This window comes from Cyprinodon variegatus, unplaced genomic scaffold (assembly GCF_000732505.1).
Source record: "Cyprinodon variegatus isolate N-32 unplaced genomic scaffold, C_variegatus-1.0 Scaffold40, whole genome shotgun sequence".
Taxonomy (NCBI): Eukaryota; Metazoa; Chordata; class Actinopteri; order Cyprinodontiformes; family Cyprinodontidae; genus Cyprinodon; species Cyprinodon variegatus.
In genome coordinates, this window is record NW_015150493.1 from 1,777,635 (window position 1) to 1,804,910 (window position 27,276).

The following is a 27,276-nucleotide window of genomic DNA, read 5'->3' on the forward strand; positions in this document are numbered from 1 at the left end:
ACCGGTTTCAACCGGTTGTGAGTTAGTTGCTTGAGAGAGGAGAGGAGGCGCAGGCACCACAACCTTTATACCGCCCCGCTGGAAAAATCACTAGAGTAACGAATTAATAAGTGAATCAAGGTTTTACTTTTATTTTTTCGTAAAATGTATCGGAAAGGAAGCTTTCTCGGTTTTCCGTAACTGTAGTTTTGGGAATCCAATATTCTTAGCAGCAAGGCATCATTTGCTGCTTGAGCTGGGGGATAGTCAACGCTGAAACAGCAGCAATAATAGGAAATCTTTTCAAATTAACAGTGAAGTCCTTCACTGTTAACCTTGTAGCTTCTTTTGGCAAACGCCGCTCTTTTGAGTCAGAGCCGTGGACTTTTAGGTAGGTAACCAGGGTTAAGTGCAAATCTTTTTAGTATTATGATGCATTTATTTAGTAGGGAAACGTGTATTTTCTATTTAAAAAGCTACATTTACTGTCATAAGTGTTTTTGAAAACCAAGTAAATTCGGGTGACACTATCAAGCATCGGTGGATAACCCAGCAGCCATTGACTGACCGCTAGCTATCGTTCGCCACAGTATTAGTTTAAGCTAATGTTAGCAGTCAGATTAAAAACAAAGTGCTGTAACTTTTTTCTCAGGTAGATATATTGTAACAATATGTGCAGAACAGCACATGAATGAGTAACCATGTGCTTTCTGGTTAAACCCTTGCCTCTCCCACTGAATGGAGCAGCATCACCCTTGTGCGTGATCTGAGATGATGGTTAAGTTTATGTTGCTAGGTGCTCATCAGTTAGGTCTGCCATCTGTATCCAGGCTGTAAAGAGCAACGGATCTTCCTGTTGTAGCAATATTGAACGCCAACTTCATTGAAGTGATGATGCCGTTAGATAGTAACGTGTTTGCAGGGGCGTCCTCAGTCCTGGCATCCTTGGTGGGAGTGGTTGTAGTGAGCAGTGAAAGGACCTCATGTGACCAGTTCGTATAACACGCTAACGACTAGCTGCAAATGGAGCGTCATTTGCAGGCTAATTATAGCAGCTTGTGTGCATTGTTTACACTCGCCTTGAAAGAGATGATGAGAATAACTTTTAGCTGAGCTCTAGGTCAGGGTTTGTGTATATCTCCAGTTATGTTTTTCTTTATATTTGAGCTGAATTCTGTTTTGGGGTTTAACTTTTTGTTACATGCAGATGTAAACATCATGACGTCGTTTTGTATATCTAGCACGTGGCTCATTGCAGCCCTTATAATGTGTGACTTTGGTCTCCAATATGTTATAGTGAGCTTATTTAATTGCAATGAACCTGCTAAGGAATCAAATTTGAGGAAAGCAATGATTTATAGCTTTCTGTGGTTTACTCAACTTTACTAATCAGTTCTGATCTTTCTTTTTTTTTTTTAACGTTTCTAGAGTCAGATGTAGCAACCAGAAAGCGTCCTCTTACCTGTTGATTTTACACCTTTGGTGCTATTTATTATTAGTCTAACTCAGAATATGGGTTGAGTTGAATGTTTATTTACAATACTTGAACATGGGGTCAGTACCGGTATATTAAATGACACTGTCCATGACTTTTGTCTGTTTTAAAAATTTGACAGACTTACTCCCTGTTGTTGTTTTCACTGAAAACATCATCAGCCATATGACACCATGAGTTTAACTTCTCCAAATGACAGCTCTCTGGTGGGCCTGAATTATATTTGTGACACGGTTAGCTGTTTGGACTCCTTTCCAAATGCACAGTTCACATGACTTTGTCCAGTGAGTGAGCTCTTTGCATTCATGACCCCTCCCTGTGCTGTCCTTGTTACAGAACTCTATGCCAGCAGTTATGACAATGTTAGCCGACCATGCAGCACAACAGCTGCTGGACTTCAACCAGAAATTGGATATCAACCTGCTGGATAATGTGGTGAACTGCCTCTATCATGGCGTGGGGCCTCAGGTATGTCAGTGGCTTCTCATGACTTTTATTGACCCCATCCTGACATAGAATAATCAGCATTCTACACCCTCTTTCTGTGCTGTTTTTGAAATCCCGTTTTTTTTTTTTTTTTTGTATGAATCCTAAAGTGCCCTTTTGTTGTTCTTTTGTTATCTCAGCAAAGAATGGCACAGGAAGTGTTGACACACTTAAAAGAGCATCCAGATGCATGGACACGAGTGGACACCATCCTGGAGTTCTCACAAAACATGAACACCAAAGTAAGCAAACCTTAACCATAAAGTGAAATTGGAGAAAAAAAACCTCCAATAAAATTTGCTTTTAGGAAGATGTCTTATTTCAACAGAACACACATCACAAGCTCTTAATCATATGATGACAAAGTGATATACCGTACACACCCTGCTGGAATATCGTGACCATACCCTGAATTGCAGTTACTCAAATAGACCAAATGGACCTGAACCACTCAAACAAAATATTCAAGTTGAATAAAGCAACAGCTAAACATATATATACACAAATCTGGCAAAATTGGACTCTAAATATTTTTTCCTTTTTTTTAATACTCTCATTGATATGAAGATTATTTTTGTTTTTCACCCTGTGCATAGGTGAGAGTAAAAAAAATAAAATCCTATTAAGATATTGTATTCTACAGTGCGTTACTAATGATTATAGATAAGACAATGGACAGCGCTCAGTAAACCAGTACAGTGTCCCAGCCCTGACTGCCCTGCAGTTTTTGAGCTGGATCAAGATATATGAACATTTTTGTAACTTTGAAAGGATTTAACTACAACTTCCTTAAAGTAATTGTGAATATTCATTGTGTGTAAACCTTTTAGATTTCCTATAATGCCTGACAATAAATCAGTAATGTCTGACCTATATCTATAGTACTTTTCTAAGGTTAAATCTGTTATCTACCACATGAGTAGATGCTCTAGAGGGGGAAAAAAGCCAAGTTTCAACACATTAAATTATCTTGATTTGTTTATTTAAATAGTGCTTAACTGCTAAGCACTTACAAAATTCGGTGTTTGGTCTACAAATACAGGTATTGTGATATATATAAATGTATTGCGTTCAGATTGTGACTTTGATATTAATCTCAATGTTCCATTATGTTTATGGCTTGTAATAGGAAGAAAAAGGGTGTGTCATCCCGTGCATCTTGACACAGCTAGGCTTTGACGGCAGGCCTCCAAAAGGTCTACCTTTTTTTAAATTGCTTTTGATTAAATTCTGTTCATTTTTATCCCTGCATCTGTTTCACTGGACGAAGGGGTAGTGCAGGCTGCAGACAGTAGGATCATTGCACTGAGACAATTTAAATGATTTAATTTCAGCAGTGGGGATCATGGCTCCATTCCCGACTAGAGTCTCTTCTTTCGTGCTCATCTTTCCTTATATCTTTCTTTCTTGCGTTTACTTGTTACAAAGGATATAGCAATGTCCCTCCTTATATTTTGTGCTGTTATTTGCACTTAGAGTTTGAAGGTGAAATTAATTGCATCAATCAATGTGTTCTGACAAAGTTGACTCAGTTGACGTCTATGAGCATATCACTGCGCCTCTAAGGAGATTTCACCTTTAATCTCTTAGCATCTATTGTCTGTAGCACTTTGGTAATCCTGCTTCAATAACAACCTGTTCTATGTGTGATTCGCTCATTTTTTTCCCCTCTTAATTCCACATTCTCTTGAACCGGTGATCCCTACCGTTGAAACAGTCTACTGAAGAAACTAAAATGTTTTATTAAACTATTCTTCAGAAAACTTAAACTGTGGTTTGTCTCGCTGTTCCTCATGATGCACCAGATAAAGAGAGGTTGGTTGGGTTATAAAGGATAACATGTTAACCTGTGAGAATGTTTTTATTTTAAGGCCTAATCTTGGATTGGGTATCAAAAACTTTGCACTGATTAGACTGTCACCCATATTAATATAATATGCAATGTTTTTCTTGCTTGGAAAATTTGGTAATCACAGATGTGAAAGATGTAAATATTCTTGCAAAATGTTGCAGGCATGTAACCTCTGTGTGGTCAAACACCTGTTCATCATGGTTTGAGTCTGAAACCAGTTGTTGTTTGGTCTGTCCCATTTTGTTTGGTAGTTTTTTAATGCCAAGAGACCCTCCCTTAAATCACATTTTGTTATGAGCGGTCAAGCCAGGCTGATTTCTGTTTCCGTTATCGTTATATGTAAAACAGGACTTTACTTTGGATTTGTAATGGATGCTTTACATGGTCATTGATTGGAAAAAAAAATACTTTGCTGTTGCATACATAAATAATTGAATAGATGACTACCCAATAAAAAGGAAAAAGTTTTAAAGTATTCTCCTAAGGTTGCCAAAACCAACTTTGAGATAATGGTTTTGTGAATCAAAGTATCTGCCCCTAAATGATTTGGTGATACAGTGAACATGCTGATATCCCATGTGAAATTTTTTAACCTATGAAAAGCGTTTGTTGTGGTGAACAACAAACTTGTTGCAAACTGTCACCCTTCTCAGGTTGACCAACATTCACAGCAATAGAAAAGTCTAATGCTTACTTCTGCTGATCTGCACCTGCTAAATTGGGTCCTGGGCAGTTTTGCAGCCCTCCAACTTCTGCGTCTGTTTCTGTGATTGCGTTGGCTGTGCTTACTGGTGGAGACAATAATCCAAAACAGAGTAGTGGGGAACAAATGGATTGTAAATCATACAAAGAGTCCAATTATGAGCAGAAGAAGAAATGTTAATATAACATACTTATGAGATAAATGGTAAGAAAAAGATTTCTTCAAAACAAGTGCACTATCAGTCCCCAAGGCCTGCAATAAAAACTGTTCATCTGGGAGTGGAATGCACCTGTTGAGCTAAATATATGATAATTAATAATATTGTGACTAAGGGTGCATTTAGGCCCAAAATTTCCATCCGGCCCTTGTGCACCGAGAGTTTTGTCCAAAACTTTGCAAACTTGGTGATACTCCTAGGAACAAGAAATTGTGTTTTTACACAACTTTGGCACCATGAAGGCTCAAGATGACCATGAGCTGGACATGGTTGGAAAACCATTGTTACTGGTCACAGAAAAGACAGTTTTACATAATTATGGGTTGAGAATGTGACGACTAGGAAAGATGGCCCTGTTATTTTCCTATAATGACAAGTATGTGGAGACTTAAGTGAAGCTCTAAAGCCTAATGACACTGCGCCAACTGTCATGTATGATGGTGATGGCATCAAGCTCCTGGCCTTTTTTTTTGCCATTGGCCTTGTGTGTAGAAAAGCTGGACCAAATGAAGAAAGAATGTAGGTCTTGTTCAACTTGACCTCAAATCGAAAGCTAGATGGTTTAGAATTGGGAACAAAAGTTTGTTCCAGCATGACAGCAATTGCAAAGGCTTGTCAAATCTGGTTTTGGAATGGATAAAGCTACAATACACTACAAGAATTGCATTCCTTAAGTCCCAACCTTAGCCTCATTGAAAGTATTGTTTTTTGTTGTTTTTTTTGACCATGCTAAGAGGCTAGATGATATGACCAAAACCACAATGTTAATATTGATATCACAATGTACTTCCATATCAATATAAACAATATGGAAGTCTAAAAAAAAACAAAACTGTTAAGAATGACCTTAACAGATGCCATAATAAACTTTATAAATTTTTTACATGTCTATGAAAGTCCTCCAATATAACATTTTTGAAATAATAATAATAATAATACTAAAAGTAATGGAAAAAAGAGATCTAACTAGTTATATTTGGATTTAAAATGCATAATTAACCAGGTCATTATCTCTCCGTCCTCATATTTCTCAGTCATCTCTCTCATTTGTCCCAATTCCCCCCCTTCTCTCACTCATGCCACAGTTCTGTTTATTAATAAATGTTTGGTTTATGTTGCAGTTTCAGCTTTAGTAAAACAAAACCCTGTTTTTATATTTTTTATTTTTAACCTGAGCACAGTGAAGTTTACAGCTAGGTACAGTCTACAGCTTCAGCCAAAGGCTCCAGCTCTACGATCTATGTCACTCAGGTAGCCCATGTGTTTAGCTCTTACTGTTCGGATTCAATCAGCTGCGCCCTGAGCGTCAGTCAGTGACGAAAGCGGTAAACATAGACTGTAATATTTTCGACATACAGGAAATGTGTTTAAAAGTCATGTCACTGTTATTGAGAAAAATCTTATCATGATATATACAGCTATTCATTATCATCCAGCCCTAACCTTCCTCCAAATTAATATCAGATATCCAACAGAGAGAAATGCACCCTGCTCTATCTTAGAAGAAGAGTACTTATCTAATGATTGAAGTGTATATTTATTAGTTTTTATTCAAAGAAATATGCTGCTGTCTGTATTGATAGATAAAGTTTGCATTTAAGATTTTTTTGGAGGTGTCAGTTTATAACTATGCTGTATGTAGTTAAAATCAAACTAAGGTCTTCTGCTCATCAGCTATTGTGTTTTTAAATTCTGTTTTGTATTTGAACTTATTAGGAACTTACTTTAAAAGAAGGCAATTTAGAGATGATATTCTGTGATTGTCCAATTTTATTTATAGTAGGTTCTTGATGCCCAACCTGAGATTTTCTGCAGCCTTTTCTGTGGTACATTGTACACAAACACTAACCTCTCTTTGAGGAGTCATTGCTCTGCTCCTTTAATAGGTTGGCATGAGGGGTTTATTTTCTTTTTGCTGCCTTTTGCTTACTGGTGCAATGCCAGAAGAAACAGCAGGACATCTGCAGTGTTTTAACTTAATGCTGTGTAGAGAGTTTCATTGGTCAAATGGAAATGTGTAAAATCTGCATCAAGTGTATCTGTCAAATATTTTAGAATCTAGGCCACAAAGAATTGTTTTTGGTTTGTATTAAGGGGACAGTTTTTGTTCATAAGACTAAATAAAGGTTTGTTTTTGTTTTTTTCTGACGCTGCTCTCTTTTTGCAGTACTATGCTCTTCAGATACTGGAAACAGTTATCAAAACAAGATGGAAGATACTGCCCCGAAATCAATGTGAAGGTAAGAGTTTATTTAGTGGTTGATAGAACAGTACTTGGTGACTCAGTGTTAGTGTGGATTTAAATGTTGTGACGTGTGGTTGCCATGCTGAAGAGTATTCCCCTACTAAGCATGCTGGACCGTTTCTGCTCCACTGGCTTGCCATTACTTTTGAGGCTAGCTAAGAGAGAAAAACAACTAAAACACTCCAGCATTTTTTTTTTATTATTATTTTAAACTTTGTTTTGTTGGCATCTTTTGAAAGAACTAGATACATAACAACATCTATTGTAATTACATAGAAATAAAGAATCCTCGCTTGTAGTGTTTTGTTTATTAGTAGAGACTTTGTTGAAAATTATTTCTGCTTGTAGAGAAAAATAATCTGATAACTTGGATCTGCTGCTTTGTGCCTTTGGTGTTTTAGGGAGTGAGGAATGGGTAGTTTAAATTTACTTCCACTGTGTCCTATAATAAGATCTACACTCATGGTCATACACTCAAGTTTATCAGAAATCTAAATACTCATTAGCATTAGGCCTTAGTGTGTAGTTTAAATAGATTTTTTTATTTTTAAAGGAAAAACATTAGATGATGCCATGTCTATGCGTTGTGTTGGTTGAGTAATTTCATGTGCTAATGAAACATAAATGGTTAAATGCTCGGGTTTTAATTTTTGCCTAATTTCCCATCAGTTTGCTTTGTAAGCACATACAGCTTTAGGCAAGTTGAGATGTGTAAGAGCTTCGAATAGGACATGACTGATAATTGCCCTCAATTTTATTGTTTAAACAAAAAGAAATGAAAGTGAAACGAAATTGGTAATCAATGTGAAATCAATTGATTCTGCCTCCCTCCATTCTTCTATAATTTTACTAAAAATTCATTTTTCCCATTGACCTAAGACTTACCTGCTTCTGACCGTAGATGCCTGAATTTTGTTCAAGTGGCAAACCCAGTGCAGGGCGACCGGCAAGTATGTCTTTTCCCCCTTGTGTCAGAGTATTGCCTCGTTTTCGGCTCCTCTCACCACACCCCAGCACATCATTTCCAGTACAGCCACAGTCGAGATGCAAATGCGAGGGCGCTAAAACTAGTGTTTCTTCCCTTTTGTTTTAATATGCTCTGCTCAGATTGATAGTCTTTTCTGTAAAAAGGAAAAAGAAAGCAAAGGAAATGTAACTTCCACTGAACTGATAAACGTTTTGCCCTGTTGCAGTTCAGTGGTAGTTGCAGTCCACATTCGTGGTTTACAATTGGCTTTTCATCAGTGTGAAAGTGGAGGGCCACACCTTTTTAGTCTTAATCTGGGATAAGTTGGAAAGTTAAGCTAGTTTGATGCCAGCAGATTGACTGATTGAGGGTTTTTTGTAATTTGCTTCAGGCAGCTCGTCATGTCAGGATATGTTGGCATAAATGTTCTTAGAGATAATGCTAACACTTTTCTTCTGATGCCTCTGTGTATTTGCCAGGTATAAAAAAGTATGTTGTTGGGCTCATTATTAAGACTTCCTCTGATGCGTCAAGTGTAGAGGTAAGTTAACTCCTAAAGTAAATCTCTAATTGATGTTTATATCTCTTCACTTTCTATTGTAGAAGTTAGTGTTGTTTTTCTAAGAAATTAGCTCAAGTTCAAAGTGAAACCCTAGATACAAAGATCCTTTGTTGAAGAAGGAAATGGCTTATTAGAAATAAAAATGTTTTTGGTGTTTGCCAGTTCCCTATCTACACATAGGGCCCTTAATAAATATAATCTACAAACTTCTTTGTAGTTTATCATAAAAGTATTAGGACCTTAAACTTCATTATTATTTCGAGAATAAAGTTATATTACAAACACAAAGACAATATATTACAGGATAATATGAGCTTATAGTTCTAATATATGAAGAAAAATCTTCAGACGTTATTGAGAAATGAGATGATGTGATCAGTTAAACCAAACTGCAGCATTAGCCTGAGTCAATTATCTAATATGGTGAAGACTGCTCTTTCTCGCAAGAGTTTGCATATCAGAATATTACCTCATAAGTCTGGTAATATATTATTCTTGTGATGTTACACTTTTATTCTCATAATGTTACTGCTTAAATTTCGTAATATGACTTTATTAGCATTATATTAAGACCTAATTTTCATATCATGTCTAAATTTTAGTTATATTACAACTTTATGCTCTTAATATCACTTTATTCTTGTATTTAAAGAAAAACATTTTCCTAGTATGGCCCCACTACTATGCTGTATCGTTGTGTGTGATGAATCAACAAGGAGTAGATCATAACTGTGATCAAAGGGATTGATGATTTACAGCTGATATTTATTAACATACTTGATAAGTTTGCATGAAACCTTACCTTGCTTTGATATCCCAGTACATAATGTAGTATAGTTGACTGCCCCCAGAAGTCACCTAATTATTAAATTGTGATTGATTATCTGAAGATGCACAACTGTTCTGTAAAACCCTCTGAGGATTTTTGCAGAAAATTAGTGCACAAAATCAAGAGCAAGGGGCACAGCAGACAGGTTGGGAAAGGAAGTTGTGCAGATTTGGATTATGAGACAATATCACAAGCTTTAAACTAGGGCTGGAAAATTAATTACATTTGCGATATAATTGCAATTTAGCTAAATGCAATTTTCAAATCGCAGAGGCACTCAATTTTAGAGTAAGAGTAAGACAAGAGTAAGACACTAAATTTCTCTCTTAGGTGTTTGTAATATGATTGAAGTGGGTCGCACAGAAGGGAACAGGGAGTTGAAGCTAGCACCTAGGTCAATGCAATATAGTAGAAGTAAGAACCTTTTCATTCAACTGTTACAGCAAAGGCCTGCAGCACTGGATTTGGGAAAAGCAGGCTTTCAAGGTCATGGAAAAACTGAAACCCTAGAGTAAAAAATTGACACAGATGTGCTTATTGCAAAGGAAAATCACAATCGCAATATCGGTTGAAAATAATTGCAATGTAGGTTTGTGGCAAAAACTTTCAGCCCTACTTTAAACATATTCAGGAACTTGGTTTAATTCATGATCTAAATATGGTAAACATGTAGCATCACGGCAGATCTAACAAGAAAAGACCAACTAACTAAACTGAAAGGCTGTGCAAGGAGATCAACAGATTCTCAACAAGCCTCACTGCAAAATGTGGAATATTGTGCTCTGGTCAGGATAGACATAATTTGAACCTATTTGCATTACGTCTGAAAATATTATAGAAAGCTACCATTCCATTCTACACTCACCATTCCCACGGGGGAATGTAGTCACCACATAATGGTGTAGGGCGCTTTGACGGAGATTGAGAAGCTAGTCAGAGCTAAAAAATAAAGCAGCCCAGGAAGAACAATCCTATACAAACAGCGAGAGCTATAATGGAATATGGTTTAGATCACAGCACATTAATCTACTTTCTGATGATAAATCACATATGTAATACAGTAGTGATAAAACTTGGAACAGTCACCAGTTATGAATAGTTCAGCTATGGTTGGAGATGATAGACATCCGCTAAAGAGACAGGAAAGGTTGACCACTTGGTTGCACATAGAGAACATAGAGTCTGACGGAGGGTCCATGTTGGGCTCCATAGGTTGGGATTGTTCTTATGTAAGAACATAGCAAAACATTTTCTGATCTTCCTTTTAAGTTTAGATGTAAAAAAGAGTTAAAGATTTTGGAGATCTTAACTTTAAAGTGAACCCTTTTAAAATTTATTTCATCTTTATTTATTTATTAATTTTAATCAAAAAGCTAAGATATAAGTTCTTAATAAGAGATTGGCAGAGATTAGGACTCAGATGTCTTTCAGATAACACAGTAATAGTAGGGCGTTCATGTTGCCAACTGGAAGCTTTTTACTGTTTGATGCTTTTTAACTTCCTGAAGAGCAGGAATGAAAACAAGTTTGGAATTGCACATCAAACTCAAGTTATGATCATAAAACTCTTGTAGGCACTTTATAATGCTGAATAGACCTTCTATAAAGATTTTTAGGTCAATTTGGCTATTTTTATAATGTACTTTTCTTATATTCTTTATTGTCTGATTGCCGGTGGTTTAATAATTGATTGTTGTCTCTTATTTTTTTCATGGGTCATTTTAATGTCTGGTTTCTTATTTGTCCTTTTTGTTTTTAACCTCATAAAACACTCTGTTGCAAATGGTTGCATGAAAAGTACATATATATATATACATAAGAAAATTGATTGAGTCAACACATTCGTTAGTGAATTGGAATTTTTTTTTAGTAAAAATGTTGGTATAAAAGCTAAAGAGAACCAATATGACTCACTTAACTGAAGCTTGTAATGTCATCATCGCTAAGGTTCATGGTTAAAATTAGCCGCTAAACATTTCGTTTCTAAAGAAACAACATGGATGTTTTAACCCTGTTTTTTTAAGCAAATGACTAATGCATAAGCCTTGTCCAGAGAATAAACGAGAAACATTTGGACAAACCTCCGAATAGTTTTGTTTGTTCAACCTTAACACGCTGAAGTTCATTTCTATTGCCTTAAAGGAATGTTAATGTTTTTGTTTCATTTTTTTTTTCTCTGTTAAAGAAAGAGAAAGTGTACATTGGAAAGCTGAACATGATCCTAGTTCAGGTAAGTTTCAGCAGAAACATCCAACAGTTTTCAAAGGGTCAATGTTGTTTAATTCCTAGCGTGTTTTAGATCTACACTATCCCAATTTACAGTTATTTCACATAACACTGTTTCCTTTACAATTCATATGTACTATTGCAGAGCATGCATGTCCATGATAGAGCTGGACCGAATCAAACATCTTCATACTCGTAGTTACACCAGTCTTTAGAGAAACCCTCTTAAACTAATGTTTTACCTCACAGTCTAACTGTGTCTTACTAATATTTGCTTACTAAGCAAAAGTCAATCAGTTTGTTTTTAAGGCATTTTCAATGTATAAATATTAGTGTAGCAGTGATATATCCAGCTTTGGAGAGAATGTGTCACACAGGTTCAAATAATTGATAAAACATGTTATCAACATTTTTAAGAAAGAACAAGATTACCTGTTATCAGTGTAAGACAACTATCACCAAATTTGACTTGTTTTAGTTAGTCAGTTGCTAAATAGGTCTTAATTTAAACTACATCTATTTTCTGGGGTTTTGGCGACAGAAAAGTGATACAGATCAGACCAGAAACTGTTTTATCAGCTTAAATATTTAAAATTACAGGTTCTAGTGAAGATCTTTTTCAAGATAAAGAAATAAAATGACCCTTAAACTTTTTTATTCTAGTTATTTTAATACATTTTATTTGTGCTGCTCTTTGCATGATTTAAATCTCAATTATTAAAAGAATAAAAAAATGATTAAATTTACATCACACTGAAATTATTATAAACTAAACTATTAAGGTTATTCATTAAAAATTAAATGTTTCAAAAATATATTATATACTATTTACTCTGATATTCTACTTGAAGCCAATAAAGACTTTTAAATCTGAGACCAGAAGGCCTCAAGTACATGCTATTCACATAGATCTACATTTATAACCATAAATAAAAGCAAGACCACAACCTGTCAAATATTATATTTGAGCAGAATAAAGTGTCCCTTTTATTAATCTTTACAGTGACACAACATTAAGCAAGCCTTGTCTAATAAAATGCAACACTTTCTTCACAGATCCTAAAGCAGGAGTGGCCCAAACACTGGCCCACCTTCATCAGTGACATTGTAGGTGCAAGCCGCACCAGTGAGAGCCTCTGTCAGAACAATATGGTCATTCTGAAGCTGCTCAGTGAAGAAGTCTTTGACTTTTCCAGTGGACAGATGACTCAGGTCAAGGCAAAGCACCTGAAGGACAGGTGAGAATCAGAGATGGTGGTGCCGTTTGCTAAACCTGGCTGCATTTCAGTTTAATGCAGGCAAGGTCTGGAACAGCCTCAGTGAGGATATTAAACAATCTTCAATCCTGACTATTTTTAAGTCCAGGTTGAAAACATGCCTGTTTAATGTTGCCTATGGTGTTCAATTGCATTTTAACTACCTTTAACATATAATATGTATTTATATATATATATTTGTATTGATTGATTTTTTTTTTTGTGTGTGTGTGTTTGCATTGTTGGTGTTGCTGTGAGGCACATTGAGTTGCCTTGTGCATGAAATGTGCTGTATAAATAAAGTTGCCTGACCTGGCAAGAATGAAGGACAGACATGTTCATCCGCGGCAGTGGAGGCTGATTTTCGATGCTTCTTAACAGAGAGGAGCTCTAGTTTTAAGATGCTGCAGTGACTTAAAAGGTTTAGTTATTAGATTGGTGTGGAAAAACCAACAGCATCCAGAAACAAAACCAGTTTAACAAACCTTTGTTTTTTTGAGGGCCCAATAATAATTTACATGAAGACCAGAGGTGATTCATGCCTTTGTGTCTTCTTTGCTGTAAATGCTGTCTTTGCAATTAACTAACTACTATTGTTATTAAGGTGTATGTGTTTTCTTAGACTATACACATTTTCTACCTTGTGGCCTTTCAGCAGGCTTTTAGTATTTAAAACAGTTTGTTTTTCCAAATAATTATCGTACAAAACTTCCATTTATACATTCATGACAGTAAGCTGTGTTGTGTTCCCTCTATAAACTGAAATATCTCCAAAGAAGGACATGTTGAGCAAGCAAGAGGAAGACTCTCCCTCCTGACTCATGTGACACAATTGTCCCTCAAGAAAATCCAATTATTTAAACACCTTTTGGGCTCTGATAAGAATGCTGTAAAATTGGTTAAATAAATGAATGAATAAATGATTATCCCAAAAGCTAATCTGAAGGTAAATATGAGAGGCTGATCCTACAGTGGTAAGAGGTGTCATTCATTAAGCTCTGCTAACAGACAATACTGGAAGGAACTGAAAAGTTGCACCCAAATGTTCTAAACGTACATCTTTGATCTGGGTTTCTATCAAACCCCTGTGGAGGCCGTCGGATAACCACACTAACCCATTTCATTAAAAAAAATCCAATATTACAGATATGGACTATAGAAAGGGCTAAAATATATGTGTTCTTATTTTCTTCCAGCATGTGCAATGAATTCTCCCAGATATTCCAGCTGTGCCAATTTGTCATGGTATGATATTCACCATCTTGTTTTTTTTCTCTATTTATATTCATTGATTTGTAATCCTCTTCATACCAATTTGGTATTAATGTGTTTTTGTCTTCTTTTGTCCTTAAGGAAAATTCCCAGAATGCTCCTTTGGTCCATGCTACCCTGGAGACGCTACTCCGTTTCCTGAATTGGATCCCGCTGGGATACATCTTTGAAACAAAATTAATCAGCACATTGGTGTATAAGGTGTGAATCATAAGTTAACTCTTGTTTTTCTGTCCAAATGCAACTCAATCATAGATGGTTAAATAACTAATATCCTGCATGTACCCTACGCAGTTTCTGAACGTTCCCATGTTCCGCAATGTGACGTTAAAGTGCCTAACAGAGATAGCTGGAGTGAGTGTGAGCCAGTATGAGGAACAGTTTGTTACCCTCTTCACACTGACAATGTGTCAGCTCAAACAGGTGGGTCAAACAAAGCTTTTTCACACATTTCTCTCCCATCTTAGAATCCCAGTTAAACTCTTAACATGAACCGTTTCTATCAAGATGCTGCCTCTGAACACCAACATCCGACTAGCCTACGCCAACGGGAAGGATGACGAGCAGAACTTCATCCAGAACCTCAGTCTGTTCCTGTGTACCTTCCTCAAAGAGCACGGGCAGCTCATTGAAAAGCGTCTCAACCTCAGAGAGACGCTAATGGAGGTGTGAGGAAATCTCATTAAAAACGGTTTTCTTTCTTTCAAGTTGCTGTGGAAAAATTATGTATTCTCTGTATCTCACCTCTCTACCTCTATCAGGCTCTCCACTACATGCTCCTGGTGTCAGAGGTCGAAGAGACTGAGATCTTTAAAATTTGCTTAGAGTATTGGAACCACTTGGCTGCTGAGCTTTACAGAGAGAGCCCGTTCTCCACATCTACATCCCCTCTGCTCTCCGGCAACCAGCATTTTGATGTGCCGCCTCGCAGACAGCTCTATCTCCCTGTTCTGTCTAAGGTACCAGCAGCTACAACCCCAAGTTTTGGGGCTTAAAGTGATTTTAACTGATATGTCCATTAGAAATTAGCCCCTCGATCACATGCTTTATGTTCCTGTAAAAAAAAAGTTTGTGGTTTAATTCTGGCTGGATATTTGACATCCCTTCTAGGCAGTCTTTTAGTTTGTCTAAATTGACCGTTTTCCTGACACAGACTTGGACTTCAGGTAAAACCCAAAGGTTAATGTTAGACGGCTTTATCTGCTCCAAAGCCATATTTGCTCTGTTTATGTCAACATATCAACCTGCTAGTTGTGGATTGAGGTGGAGTTGATTTTGGAGGTAGTCTTCCTTTGTAATATTACGCCTACTGCACTAGTCCCTCTAGCAGCAAAACGTCATCATCACCATGCATTAAGGGTGAATTATACTTCTGCACCCGCACACATCAAATGTCCAAGCATCTGGTCGCAAACCAGTTTTGCTGGTATGCTTCTACAACGTCGGTCTGGAATTTCTAAGGACGTACAGCAGTTTCCTGCCAAAGCACAAAGGGGAGCCTATTCAAGAACTCGCTAGAACTTCGGCGGATGGTCACGAGAACTTCTTCTGCGGTGCCGGCAGGAGTGTTTATTTTCCAAAACATCATGTCTGAGGCATTGTACGCGTGGTTGTACTTCCAAACCTCCTCGATCAAACTTTCGTTGTGGTTATCCATTGTTGTTATTACTCCTCGGTTTTTAGAAATGGCGTAGCCCGGCCCTAAACCGAGTAGGGACGACCACACAGACAGCCGGAAAGGCATACCAAGGACCAATCACAGCTGCTTTTGTCGGCGAACTTTTGCTTGAGGTCTGCGAGATTTTAATGCAGATAATTTTGCGATAAGACACAACTTGCTTGCTTTTGTCTGAAGTACTGAAGGCTTTCGAAGGCCAATTTCCTAAAATTCCCAACATGCCCTAGAATTTCATAGGCCATTTCTGTAAGACTGGTTTACTGGCTTTACAGTTTGGCTGACTGTGTCCATCTCTGTATTTATTACAGTTTAAACATCTCTTTCTAATGCTGCATATAGAAAAGTTGTCACTTATTTTACAATCTCAGATCAACCCAAACATTTTGTTTCTGCTTCCAGAGGTGAGATATGGATCAATAGTAGTGGGACCTCAGTTTCACTCAGAGGAGCAAACAACTGAACAACATTGCTAAAACATGCTAAAACAGCTGACATTTTCTCCAAATCCTTGTAATTAGAGTTACAGCACTGATCAGGTGGTTAAAGATGCAGTAGATAGAAGTTCAAAGCCTCAGTGTTAAATGCATGACTCACGGCCATAATCACTGTAAATCTCTGGTGATCACTGAACATATGATCCAACTAGTTCGTTGCTGTGAGGTCATAGACAATTAGAAAGTTGGAGATTTTTAAGACATTGACAGCGATGAATTTTCATGCCTATCGTTTCATTAATCAATGGTGACATGGAGCAGATGACATGCAGGGAGCTAAGCTGTTTTTACCTCTTGGATCCAGGGACGTCTTAGCTCACAGTCAGGCTAGAATCAGTTGGCAGCTTTGTAAGACATGTGGCTGCGGAACTGCTGCCAAAAAAGTCACTACTTAACCTGATACTAATAAATTAGTAGCCACTAAAGTAGTCTAAATAATTTCCCCTCTGCTGAATCCTAATATGTCATTGATGTGGGGTATGTGAGTATTAGCAAAAGTAAGTTATACATGTGAACAGTGAGTATGAATATGTTTGTGCAAGTGAGAGAATTGGTTTACCTGAAAGAGGATTTAATTTCTTTTGCAGGTACGTCTCCTGATGGTCAGTCGGATGGCCAAACCAGAGGAAGTCCTCGTGGTGGAGAATGATCAGGGGGAGGTTGTTCGAGAGTTCATGAAGGACACAGATTCCATCAACCTCTACAAGAACATGAGGGAAACCCTTGGTAGGAGTTAATTATGAGGGCATCTGGAGTTAACATTTTCTCCAGAGAATCTTATGGCCAGATTTACTATTTCTCTGTAGTCAGGTCCTGCAAATCTAATCCGTTAGATTATTATTGCTGTTATTGTAGGAAGTCTAATATTTGTGTTGTGGGAAATGTTTTCACTGTATTCTCTACAGGGTCCTATATGGCCCAGTCCTAATTTGAAGGTCGGTGCAGTCTTAGAAACGAACTGTGACATCAACGATGTAGGTGATTACCCATACTCGCGCTAATTCACCCACATCAGTAAATCTGGCCTTAAGCCCACAGCTTCTTGGTCAGTACCACAAAAAGCATTATGTTGTATTTCATGCATAGCTCCTTAATTAATGCATCCATAGCTGCATTTATTGTCTCTGAACAATCATCCAAGAGCCGGTGAATTTGTCTGAGCACCACTGTAATATTTAAACATTGTAGGAGAATCGGCCGTTAGCACTGCCGGCTGGCTGGAGCCTTTCTGTGCGTCTGCGTGGACTTCCTCCCGGTGCTCTGGTTTTCTTCCTCAGTGCAAAGAAAAGCAGGTTAGATGGATTGGAAACTCAAAAGACTGATCCAGGCAGACTTCAGATCTTTCTCTAGACGAGGATAAGATGTTTTAAATTCTGGATGCGTTTAGGGAAAGATGTAGCTTTTATAGTAATATTGACAAATAGGTGGTGAGGATAATTTCTTATCTGTTTGGCCTTAATAAGAGTTATGATGAGTGCCATGCAGCACTCTGACCATCAAAAGTTCATTCACTCTTTGCTCATTCGGTTTCTATTTTTTTTTCATACTTTTTTGTTGTTCTGACTGATTTAATTTTCTGTTAGAAAGATGTTATACTCTGGCTAATCATTTGGTTGTGTTTCACCCTCCCCTAGTGTACCTGACTCATTTGGATTATGCGGACACAGAACGTATAATGACAGAGAAGCTTCACAACCAGGTGAATGGGTCCGAATGGTCCTGGAAAAACCTTAATACGTTGTGTTGGGCCATCGGCTCAATCAGTGGGGCCATGCATGAGGAGGATGAGAAGAGATTCCTTGTTACTGTCATTAAGGTAAGGTAGTAGAGTTGCTGTTGAAAATACTTTTTATATTGAGCATGAAAAACGGTTGAAATGATGTGCTTTATGTATTTCATTTTGGTCCAAATTTGAGCACATTAACTAAATTAACTAATGTTTCATACGGTGCCTTTGAGCCGTACATTCTTGGCTGTTTGCTTAGGGCAGTTGTCCTGCTGGAAGGTAACCCTTTAACTCTCAGTTCTTTAGCAACATCTACCTGCTTTTCAACCATAATTGTCTTGTATTAAACTCATAACATCCTCACATTAATTCATTTCAGAAATGTTTAATTGACCCCAAAGTGAAATTAACCATAATTGTTTCTCAGTCTGATGAAGAAAAACATTCCAACTTCGGCTGCACTATGGTTTGCAACACGCTGTTGCAACATCAGTGTGTTCAATATGTATAGCACAAAGGGCTGTTTGAAGTACGATAATTGTTGGCCAATATGTTTAAAGTGTTGCAAACTTGCATTTTACCAACTAATGTAATATTTAGTTAGTTGCACAGAGACTTGCAGTGGTAGTTGCTCACCGTAGACCTGAATAAAGCTGCACTAGATGCCTAATGTTACATAGTGTAGATGGCACAGATTAGAAAAGGGGGAAGAAAGGGATAGCAATTATCTTTGCATCTATGTCACAGCTTTATGCCTCTGGACCAGAATGTTCATTCTCATTGACCAGAACACCTTCTATGGTTAATTGTTAACTGCATCCCTAACATGGGTTATGACATCTGCTAACAAATCTTCTTAAAATTTTCTTGTGTGACTGCATAGAAAACCAGTCGTTCTGCTGTCAACAGATTCTCATACCGTGAGCTTTTATGTCTGTAGGTACTAAATAGTCCTCTTGGCTGCTCTTGGCTTTAGTCAAGATTAACAGCCATCCTGGGCTGTTAGTTGTGTAATAGTATCTAGTCGCTGATGATTGATTGAGGAGTTGTGTGATTAGAAGACTTGTGAGGGTAACTGGTTGGCCCAGATTTCGTTTTGTGTTATTTGAATAAAAGGGGCTAAAAGCAGATGGATGGAGTGCATTTCTGATTTTTATTTTAAAACATAGAAAAGCAAAAGAATTAGAATTAAAAAAAAAGAACGTTTTAAACACATGACTATGCATGCAAGGTGCTGTAGGACATCCCAGAAAAGTGTGAATGACAATGAGTGTGAATGGCCTGTGTAGCATCACCTTAATGGTAGCTTTCAATAAAATGGACTGATTAAGAGTAGAAGAATGGTCTCAGATAAGGTTGGGCGATATCTGGACATTTTCAAACTGGTATTTGTCAGCCCTAACAAATGGCGATGGATGATATATTTGCACAGGTGACTTTAGTGGCAAAGACAAGCACACCCTCAGTGCGCCTCTTCTGCACCTCTGGTAATGTTGTTAACCACCAGCGCACACTGCTGAAACCCAATAAGTTAAACATATTTGTTTTCCTGTCAAAAATGTATGTTTCATTCAGTGGAAATGGCTTCCTCTTTTCCAGTTGTTATGACTATATTATTAGACATTAGAGTTTTTTGGTCGTTATATATTAATCTGAATGTGCAAAATTAAACAGACTGGAAAAAAGTTTTTTTCCTTTTTTTTTTTTTTTTATGGAAAGCGCACAGCTTCACGGATGCTTCACAGTGGCAAGGGCCCTGGCGGTGAATTCACATAGAATTCCTATACAAACCGCGCGGCAAAGCAGCCAGCAGTGAACTCCACGCAGTGAGCTGTTGTCAAACTGCTGGAAGGAGTTTAGTGTACCCTTTAAAGACTGCATTTTGTTTCGTAATGGGCTGCGCTCTTATTTAAAAAAAATCGTAGAAGAGCTGAGTCTATCGCTGATGGTTGATGGATTCATCCAATTGCCCAACCTTATTGTCCAAGCTTTAATCTGCAAATCACACTGCTAGCAAAGAACCAAAATAGATGATCAGGTTTGGTAAAGAAGTTTTAAGGTAATGGGAATGGTGGCCTAGTGATTAGAGCATTGCAATAAACACAATGCTTGTTCTGGAAGTGCTAAAATTGCTGATTAAAAATGTTTTTTTGTTTGTTTTTTTTTTGTCACTTTTGCAGGATCTGTTGGGTCTGTGTGAGCAAAAGAGGGGAAAAGACAACAAGGCCATCATTGCTTCAAACATCATGTACATCGTTGGCCAATATCCACGTTTCCTCAGAGCCCATTGGAAGTTCCTGAAAACTGTTGTCAACAAGCTTTTTGAATTCATGCATGGTGAGTATTAACATATGTTGTTTTTTTTCATTAGCTAGTTTAGCTATTTTTATTTTTTTTTTAACATTATCAAATGTTTGTTTTCCAACCAGAGACCCATGATGGAGTTCAGGACATGGCATGTGACACCTTCATTAAGATAGCGCAGAAGTGTAGACGTCACTTCATCCAGGTGCAGGTGGGAGAGGTGATGCCATTTATTGATGAGATCCTCAACAACATCAACACCATTATTTGTGACCTCCAGCCTCAGCAGGTTAGCAGACCTCAGGTTAAATCCAATGTTAGTGGGGACCTGAAAAGGTCAGTCTTTCATGCACAGCTTTTTTTTTCTTTGTGCAGGTTCATACGTTCTATGAGGCAGTGGGTTATATGATTGGAGCCCAGACAGACCAGGCTGTTCAGGAACACTTGATAGAAAAATATATGCTGCTGCCTAATCAAGTGTGGGACAGTATCATCCAGCAGGCAACTAAGGTGAGAGAACTTGAGTCCTTGTGACATGTTCACTTTACAGAGAATGATTTTAAGGATTGGTAACCACTGCCTTGCCTGTCCTCAGAATGTCGACATCCTGAAGGACCCAGAGACGGTCAAACAGCTGGGCAGCATCCTAAAGACCAACGTTCGAGCCTGTAAGGCTGTGGGTCACCCTTTTGTCATCCAGCTGGGTCGGATTTATCTGGACATGCTCAATGTCTACAAGTGCCTCAGCGAGAACATCTCTGCTGCTATTCAGACCAACGGTAATGAAGTTGTTCTCATCATTTACTCAGTGGTTCACATTAGCAGTAAGCTGAACAGGAGGAGTCCTAATGCTGTTTTATAAATGTCCTTCCTGGGCATATGGCTGCTGGAAACGAAACAAGATTTGTTTTTATCCAATAAATGTGAATAAAATAAACTTTAAGGGGAAATTTTTTTTTTTTAAATCGATTCTGCGTATGTTTATATAGATGTGACCTTCTGTCAGCAGGTGATAGTTGGGATCTGTTTATCATGTTTATCAGTGATGACAGCACTTAACCTAGTATACTCTGGCATGTTATCTGTGCTTTATGGTAATGCCTATGTAAATGCATTTCTGTAGCACTGTAAAATTGACAGGAGGTGACAGAAGTGCTTTACAATCAGTTCTAAACATTTAAATATTGAGGCAACAAATAAAGAGATATGCCAGACTATCAGATCTGTTAATGTTTCATATTCTGCTTCAGTTAAAAGATCTGATTTCAGCATAACGTTTAAACGTTCAACACTCAGCAGTCCTGATTTTAGGTTGTAAATATTCCAGCAGTTGTTGTAATGAACTGATTGGCTTTAAACTTCTATATGGTGACAAAACTTCTGTCACTACCTGTTTTGTTTTGTTTCCTCTCCCTCTTCAAGTATATTTACTTTTAATTAACATTGTTAAAAAAAGAAGAATGTCTTTTTTGTTGTTACACAATGAAAAGAAGCTGTATGTGTGAACCGCTTCTCCGTGGTGCAGGTGAGATGGTGACCAAACAGCCACTGATCCGGAGTATGCGAACGGTGAAACGGGAGACGTTGAAACTGATATCAGGCTGGGTCAGCCGATCAAACGACCCACAGATGGTGAGAGCTGGCTTTTGATGATTATCTTTCAAAAGTATTTGAAACCTTTAGGGGTTTTTTTTTCTGTATTTTACAATAACTACCTGACGTTTTTCCTGTGTGAGCTGGTGGCTGGTATCTGGTTCCCCTTTAAGATACTGCAGCTTGTGGGGAATCACATGACTCCACCGATCCGGTCAGAAGTGTAAACAAATAGAAAGGCGGATGAGCCCCGTGAAGAAAAATCTAACACAGCTGTAAACAAAATCAGTTAATCCTGGGGAGCCGAGTGAGAGCAGAGACAAAGCTGAGCGTGCAGAAAAGTCAAGAGCACGTCAGAGTTGAGGATGCGGAAAACCAGTTTGAGAAAGGGTGTGCAAGTTTAATGATGCTCATTGTTCTCACTGCACTCTTAGTTCAGTGGCACCAAAATGAAGCCATTGATGTTGAGCAAAAGAAGACGAAATGCAAAGTTTGGCGGAAAACTGTCGGGACTACCCAAAGTAACACATCCAACCTTCACCACCTACAGCACAACTATGCTGTTGCGCCACTTCAATGGGTACAAGACTGTAATATTTAATTGAAAGTAATATTCAATTTGATTTATTGATAAGTAAATTATAAATAGATCAGTTACTTTTCCTGGATGTGCCTTTATTACTGATAGAGGAGCCAGAGCATTTATTGTACATTTATCGTTACTGAGGTAAAACTGCCCAATTTATCGTGATATTGATTTGACATCATATCGCCCAGCCCTACCAACACATAATTGTTACATTGAGGATCCATTTATATTCCGCTCCAATTTATCTGATATCCCTAAATAACATCCCCAATAAGCAAATGGAGTACACTGGTGGATAATTTAATCTGTGTAATTTGATCACATCTGTTCAGAGGTTTATATGAAAATAACTTTTTTTTAATAGAAAGGATGGGTAAGGTGGTCGACTTGGATAGAAGTACGGATGCAACGAAACGGGACAATCCTGTCAGAAACTCCGCGACAGGACTGAGACGAGGCTGGATGTTGATGTTTCCGTAAAACATGAACAACGTGATAATTTAGACCAAAGCACAGTCCTGTTAGGGTGCATTAGTCTTTTAGCTTGATTAAATTCTAACTTTCTGATGGGCGGTCAGAAAAACAAAACCGGTTTTAATGTAAAAAGATTAAGTTAAATGATATAAGCAGAGATCCTTGTTTATAAACAAATGTTGATGCTTTAAATAATTGTGACCTCTAGTAATTTTATCTCTTGTGCGTCGTTTTTCGTGGGCAGACATGTTTTTCTTGTAATGTTGCGTTTTTAGTCCGGTGAACTGACTTTCCCTTCACCATCCAGGTCGGCGAGAACTTTGTACCTCCACTTCTGGATGCCGTCCTCATTGACTATCAGCGCAATGTTCCCGCAGCCCGAGAGCCTGAGGTGCTCAGCACCATGGCAACCATCGTCAACAAGCTGGGAGGTCACATCACCAGTGAGATCCCACAGATCTTTGATGCCGTCTTCGAGTGCACGCTAAACATGATCAACAAGGTAGGAAAAAAATACTGATGATCTCCCTGAAATCTGGTTGATGTCCTGCCTTTAGGATCATGCTGTCACTGCAAACTGTTTAGAAATGATACTCTGACTAATTTAAAAGTTTCCAATGGTTCTTTCTATCATTTTAAATGAGTGGCCTCAGCTTTTACACATCTAATGCATTATGAACAGACATTAAGTTTTGAGCTGCAGAATGAAAAGGAAGCAAATAAAAACCTGATGGGGTTTCCTTTTTTTTTTTTTTTTGTAAACAGAACTTTGAGGAGTATCCAGAGCACAGGACCCACTTTTTCTATCTACTGCAAGCTGTGAACTCCCACTGCTTCCCTGCATTCCTGGCCATCCCTCCCGCCCAGTTTAAACTGGTCCTCGACTCCATCATCTGGGCCTTCAAACACACCATGAGGAACGTGGCCGACACTGGTACGGTTGAAAATAGTTTTTATATTCTTTATAAAAATGGTTCCATCTTCATGGTTTGACTCTTGAGTCTAGAACCTACAAGAAAAAGAATTAAGTTGATGAAAAATAATGTTTTCGATGTGGAGCACAGCCAGTTTGGTGTTTTTTGGGAGGTTCATCTGTATTTCCTACCTTTTCACCAGTCATGCCCTGTACTGCCCCCTGTACCAGCGTCAGCAATAACACCTGCAGTGCATGTTCAGGCTTGCTGGCGGTCCGCGGAGACCTGCTAGGCACCCATAAGCATTACTATAACTCAGCTGTATCTGTGCAGACTCTTTCTTCCTCAGTATTTATTGACAGCTGCAGCTAAGTTCATGTCGGAACATGCAACATAATGAAGTAAGATGCAAATGTTGCTTTGATCAGTGGTGAGAACTGTGTGCGTATTCCTATCAGGTCTGCAGATTCTGTACACGATGCTGCAGAATGTGGCCCAGGAGGAAGCTGCTGCTCAGAGCTTCTACCAGACATATTTCTGTGATATCCTGCAGCACATCTTCTCTGTGGTCACCGACACGTCACACACTGCCGGTGAGCTCATCCAACATTTTAAGGAACACGACAAAAAAGCAAGCAAGCACAAAGGATCAAAGGGGGACGGTTGATATTAAAATAAACTGTCCTGTGTCTGTGTGTGCATGCAGGGCTGACTATGCATGCATCCATCCTGGCCTACATGTTCAACCTGGTAGAGGAAGGAAAGATCACTGCAGCTCTGAACCCTGGAAATCCCAGCAACAACCAGGTGTTCATCCAGGAGTATGTGGCCAACCTGCTGAAGACTGCTTTCCCCCACCTACAGGAGTGAGTCTAAACACCACACGCTCTGATTCAGTGACCCCACAATCATTCTCCCATGTTTATGGATGTTTGTGGTTCTGCCTGTCTCAGTGCCCAGGTGAAGGTGTTTGTGACAGGGCTGTTCAGTTTAAACCAGGACATTCCTGCATTTAAGGAGCACCTGAGGGACTTCCTCGTGCAGATAAAGGTGAGCCTCCTTTGCATACACCAGCTTTATTTCTCTCTCATAGAAACGGCTAAAATCAGTGCTATTTCCGAGGTGTCTAAATGTTTGCTGTTGATAAATGCGAACTAACCCCAGCCCTGCTGCATACTGCTGTGGAGGCAGAGGTGTTGTTCCCTCTCACAGAGGTTATCAGAGACAACATAGCTTCCTGCTTAGCTGCTGTTTCCACAAATAACCAGGTTGCTCTTGGACGTTTATGGAAGGGCATCTCTTTACCTCTGCTAGTTTATTGTTAGAATGGAACCATGAATCAAATTGCCAGAATTTAAATTTGTCCACAGACTAAAATATGTTTGATTGTTATCTTTTAATATAATAATAAGTATTGTGGCTGAACCGGGATGGGCTCATTTCTGTTGAAAAACTTTAGCATCTAAAATATTGTACAGCCTTCTGCGGTCAGCGCTCTGTATTTGAATGATTTCCTTTTGGATTATATTGCTTTTTCAACTCACTTTATGGAACCGATAATTAAACAGATTCAAAGTCAATACTTTGCTCTCCATTTTTGGCTTTATTAAAACAAAGCAGTCCAGTTCAGTTGCATATTTCTGGTAAAGATTGAAGTTTTCGAGCTGAGGGAACCCAGCAAATTACATAAGGTCACTGAATGCAGCAATCTCTCCTCCTCATCATAGAAAAAAGTGAAAACATTAAGCCATGAACTTTGCAGCAATCCCCCATATATTAAACGATTTAGGTGGTGCAGACATCCTGACCAGTCTATTTCCGGTCAGAGCCGATTCTCTATTGTAAGAAACTGTATGGCATTCAGATTCTGTCATATTTTTTTTTTTTTAAACACTGAAAAAAATTACAACATGAGGGAAGATGTTCATTTCTGGGTTTGACCTGCCAACAAAGGAAAATCTGGTTTTGGGTGCTTCCGTAATTGGTCAGATCAGCCACCATAAAACATGGTCAAACTATTTTTAAAACAAAAACTTCATTGTAAACTATTCATAGTCTGATAGAGATAAACATCAGCTACTTTGTTTATTTCCTCGTGGAGTTGATCTTCGTTTTATCTACTAAAAGCTCAAAAGGATCAAACAGAAAACCTCAATCAATCATCTGCTGCTGAAAATCCCTTTTGGTTTTGAGTCGTGGCAGCTTGACACGCCTCTGTGAAAATACGCCTCCTCAGGCTGTGATACTTCACACATTACAGTATTATATGAGTATTGTAGGAAAACTTAAAATCAAGGTTTGGAAGTTTTTGGGATTCTCTTAGTAATTCTCTGTTGGCTTGGCAACGGTAACTTAAAACCTTAAAAATGGAAAAAAAAAACCTGTAGCGAAAATGTTTTTGCTCACCAGAGCTCACTTTCTGACATGTTCAGCTCTTCTGACCCATCTTCCTGTCCCTGTCGTTTTCATTCTGGGTTAGTGGGCAGATGGTTCAACGTCCTGCTAGGCTAACCATCAGCTTATGTATTGGACAACGGTGAGTTCAGTGGAAAGCTAACTGCCATGTTTCCTTGTGCTGTTCTTCAGGAGTTTGCAGGGGAGGACACGTCAGATCTGTTCCTGGAGGAGAGAGAAGCATCCCTCCGTCAGGCTCAGGAGGAGAAACATAAGATCCAGATGTCTGTGCCAGGCATCTTGAACCCTCATGAAATCCCAGAGGAGATGTGTGACTGAGCCTCCGCTCCAGCAAACATGTACAGTATCCCAAAAACAAACCAACCCCTAATCACAACAAAACCTAAGAGAAGCACTTGGTGGAGTATGGTGGGAGGTAGCTCCGCCCACCCTCTGCAGAGCGGGCTGTCCCTTTGGATGTTTGTTGACCAAAATAATGCCAATATCGTCATGTAAATGATTAGCGTGTCACTCTGTGGCCCTTTTTACATACTGTGCGTTTTGTATGGAGACTTTTTTGTGTATTTCCTTTCCAGCGGTAATGTTTCGGTGGTCTTTGGTCCATCCCAGACCTGCATGATAAACAAAGTTTAACCATCTTGATTTCTGTTCACATACTTATGTTTCCCAGTTCTTCCCTTTCTGAAATGTGTTTATATGTAAATATCTTCTATAAACAGTCTGAGCGAAGTGTTTGTCAGGTCAACAGAGGCTTCATTCGATTGGGGGGGTGTTTGTGCCACAAACGCTCCTATTCTGTTAGTGTCCCATGATTCTGTGGGGGAATGTGAATCTACCGGAAAACGAATGAAGGCTGAGAGATGCTGCTTTATGCTTCTGCATCTGTTGCTCACAAGTTAACAGTTCATCTGAAAACTAACCTGCTGTCAGCAGGAGGGTTTTTTTTTTTTTTTTTTTTAGGGAAAACACAACCGGATATGTGCATATCATCCCGATTGTA

At 38.4% G+C, this 27,276-nt stretch overlaps 1 protein-coding gene across 2 annotated transcripts; it reads left to right on the top strand.

Annotated features, from left to right (window-relative positions):
• On the top strand, nucleotides 1–27,237 carry LOC107081758 (exportin-1). 2 transcript variants are annotated; one of them, XM_015369983.1, is made up of 25 exons: nucleotides 1–370; nucleotides 1,811–1,942; nucleotides 2,101–2,202; nucleotides 6,900–6,972; nucleotides 8,424–8,485; nucleotides 11,521–11,565; nucleotides 12,618–12,799; nucleotides 14,014–14,062; nucleotides 14,171–14,290; nucleotides 14,384–14,512; nucleotides 14,597–14,755; nucleotides 14,851–15,048; nucleotides 16,849–16,987; nucleotides 17,896–18,077; nucleotides 20,168–20,324; nucleotides 20,417–20,580; nucleotides 20,667–20,801; nucleotides 20,887–21,070; nucleotides 21,817–21,923; nucleotides 23,255–23,449; nucleotides 23,713–23,881; nucleotides 24,320–24,454; nucleotides 24,568–24,727; nucleotides 24,815–24,911; nucleotides 26,448–27,237. In XM_015369983.1, exons 2-25 carry the CDS (start codon nucleotides 1,817–1,819, stop codon nucleotides 26,592–26,594), a joined length of 3,216 nt encoding a protein of 1,071 aa, XP_015225469.1. In that variant the 5' UTR covers nucleotides 1–370; nucleotides 1,811–1,816; the 3' UTR covers nucleotides 26,595–27,237. The 2 variants fall into 2 exon arrangements, with proteins under 2 accessions (XP_015225469.1, XP_015225470.1); XM_015369984.1 differs by lacking the exon at nucleotides 1–370 and adding an exon at nucleotides 7,879–7,927 and having other exon boundaries at nucleotides 1,817–1,942.
• Nucleotides 27,238–27,276: the final 39 nt, after the last annotated feature.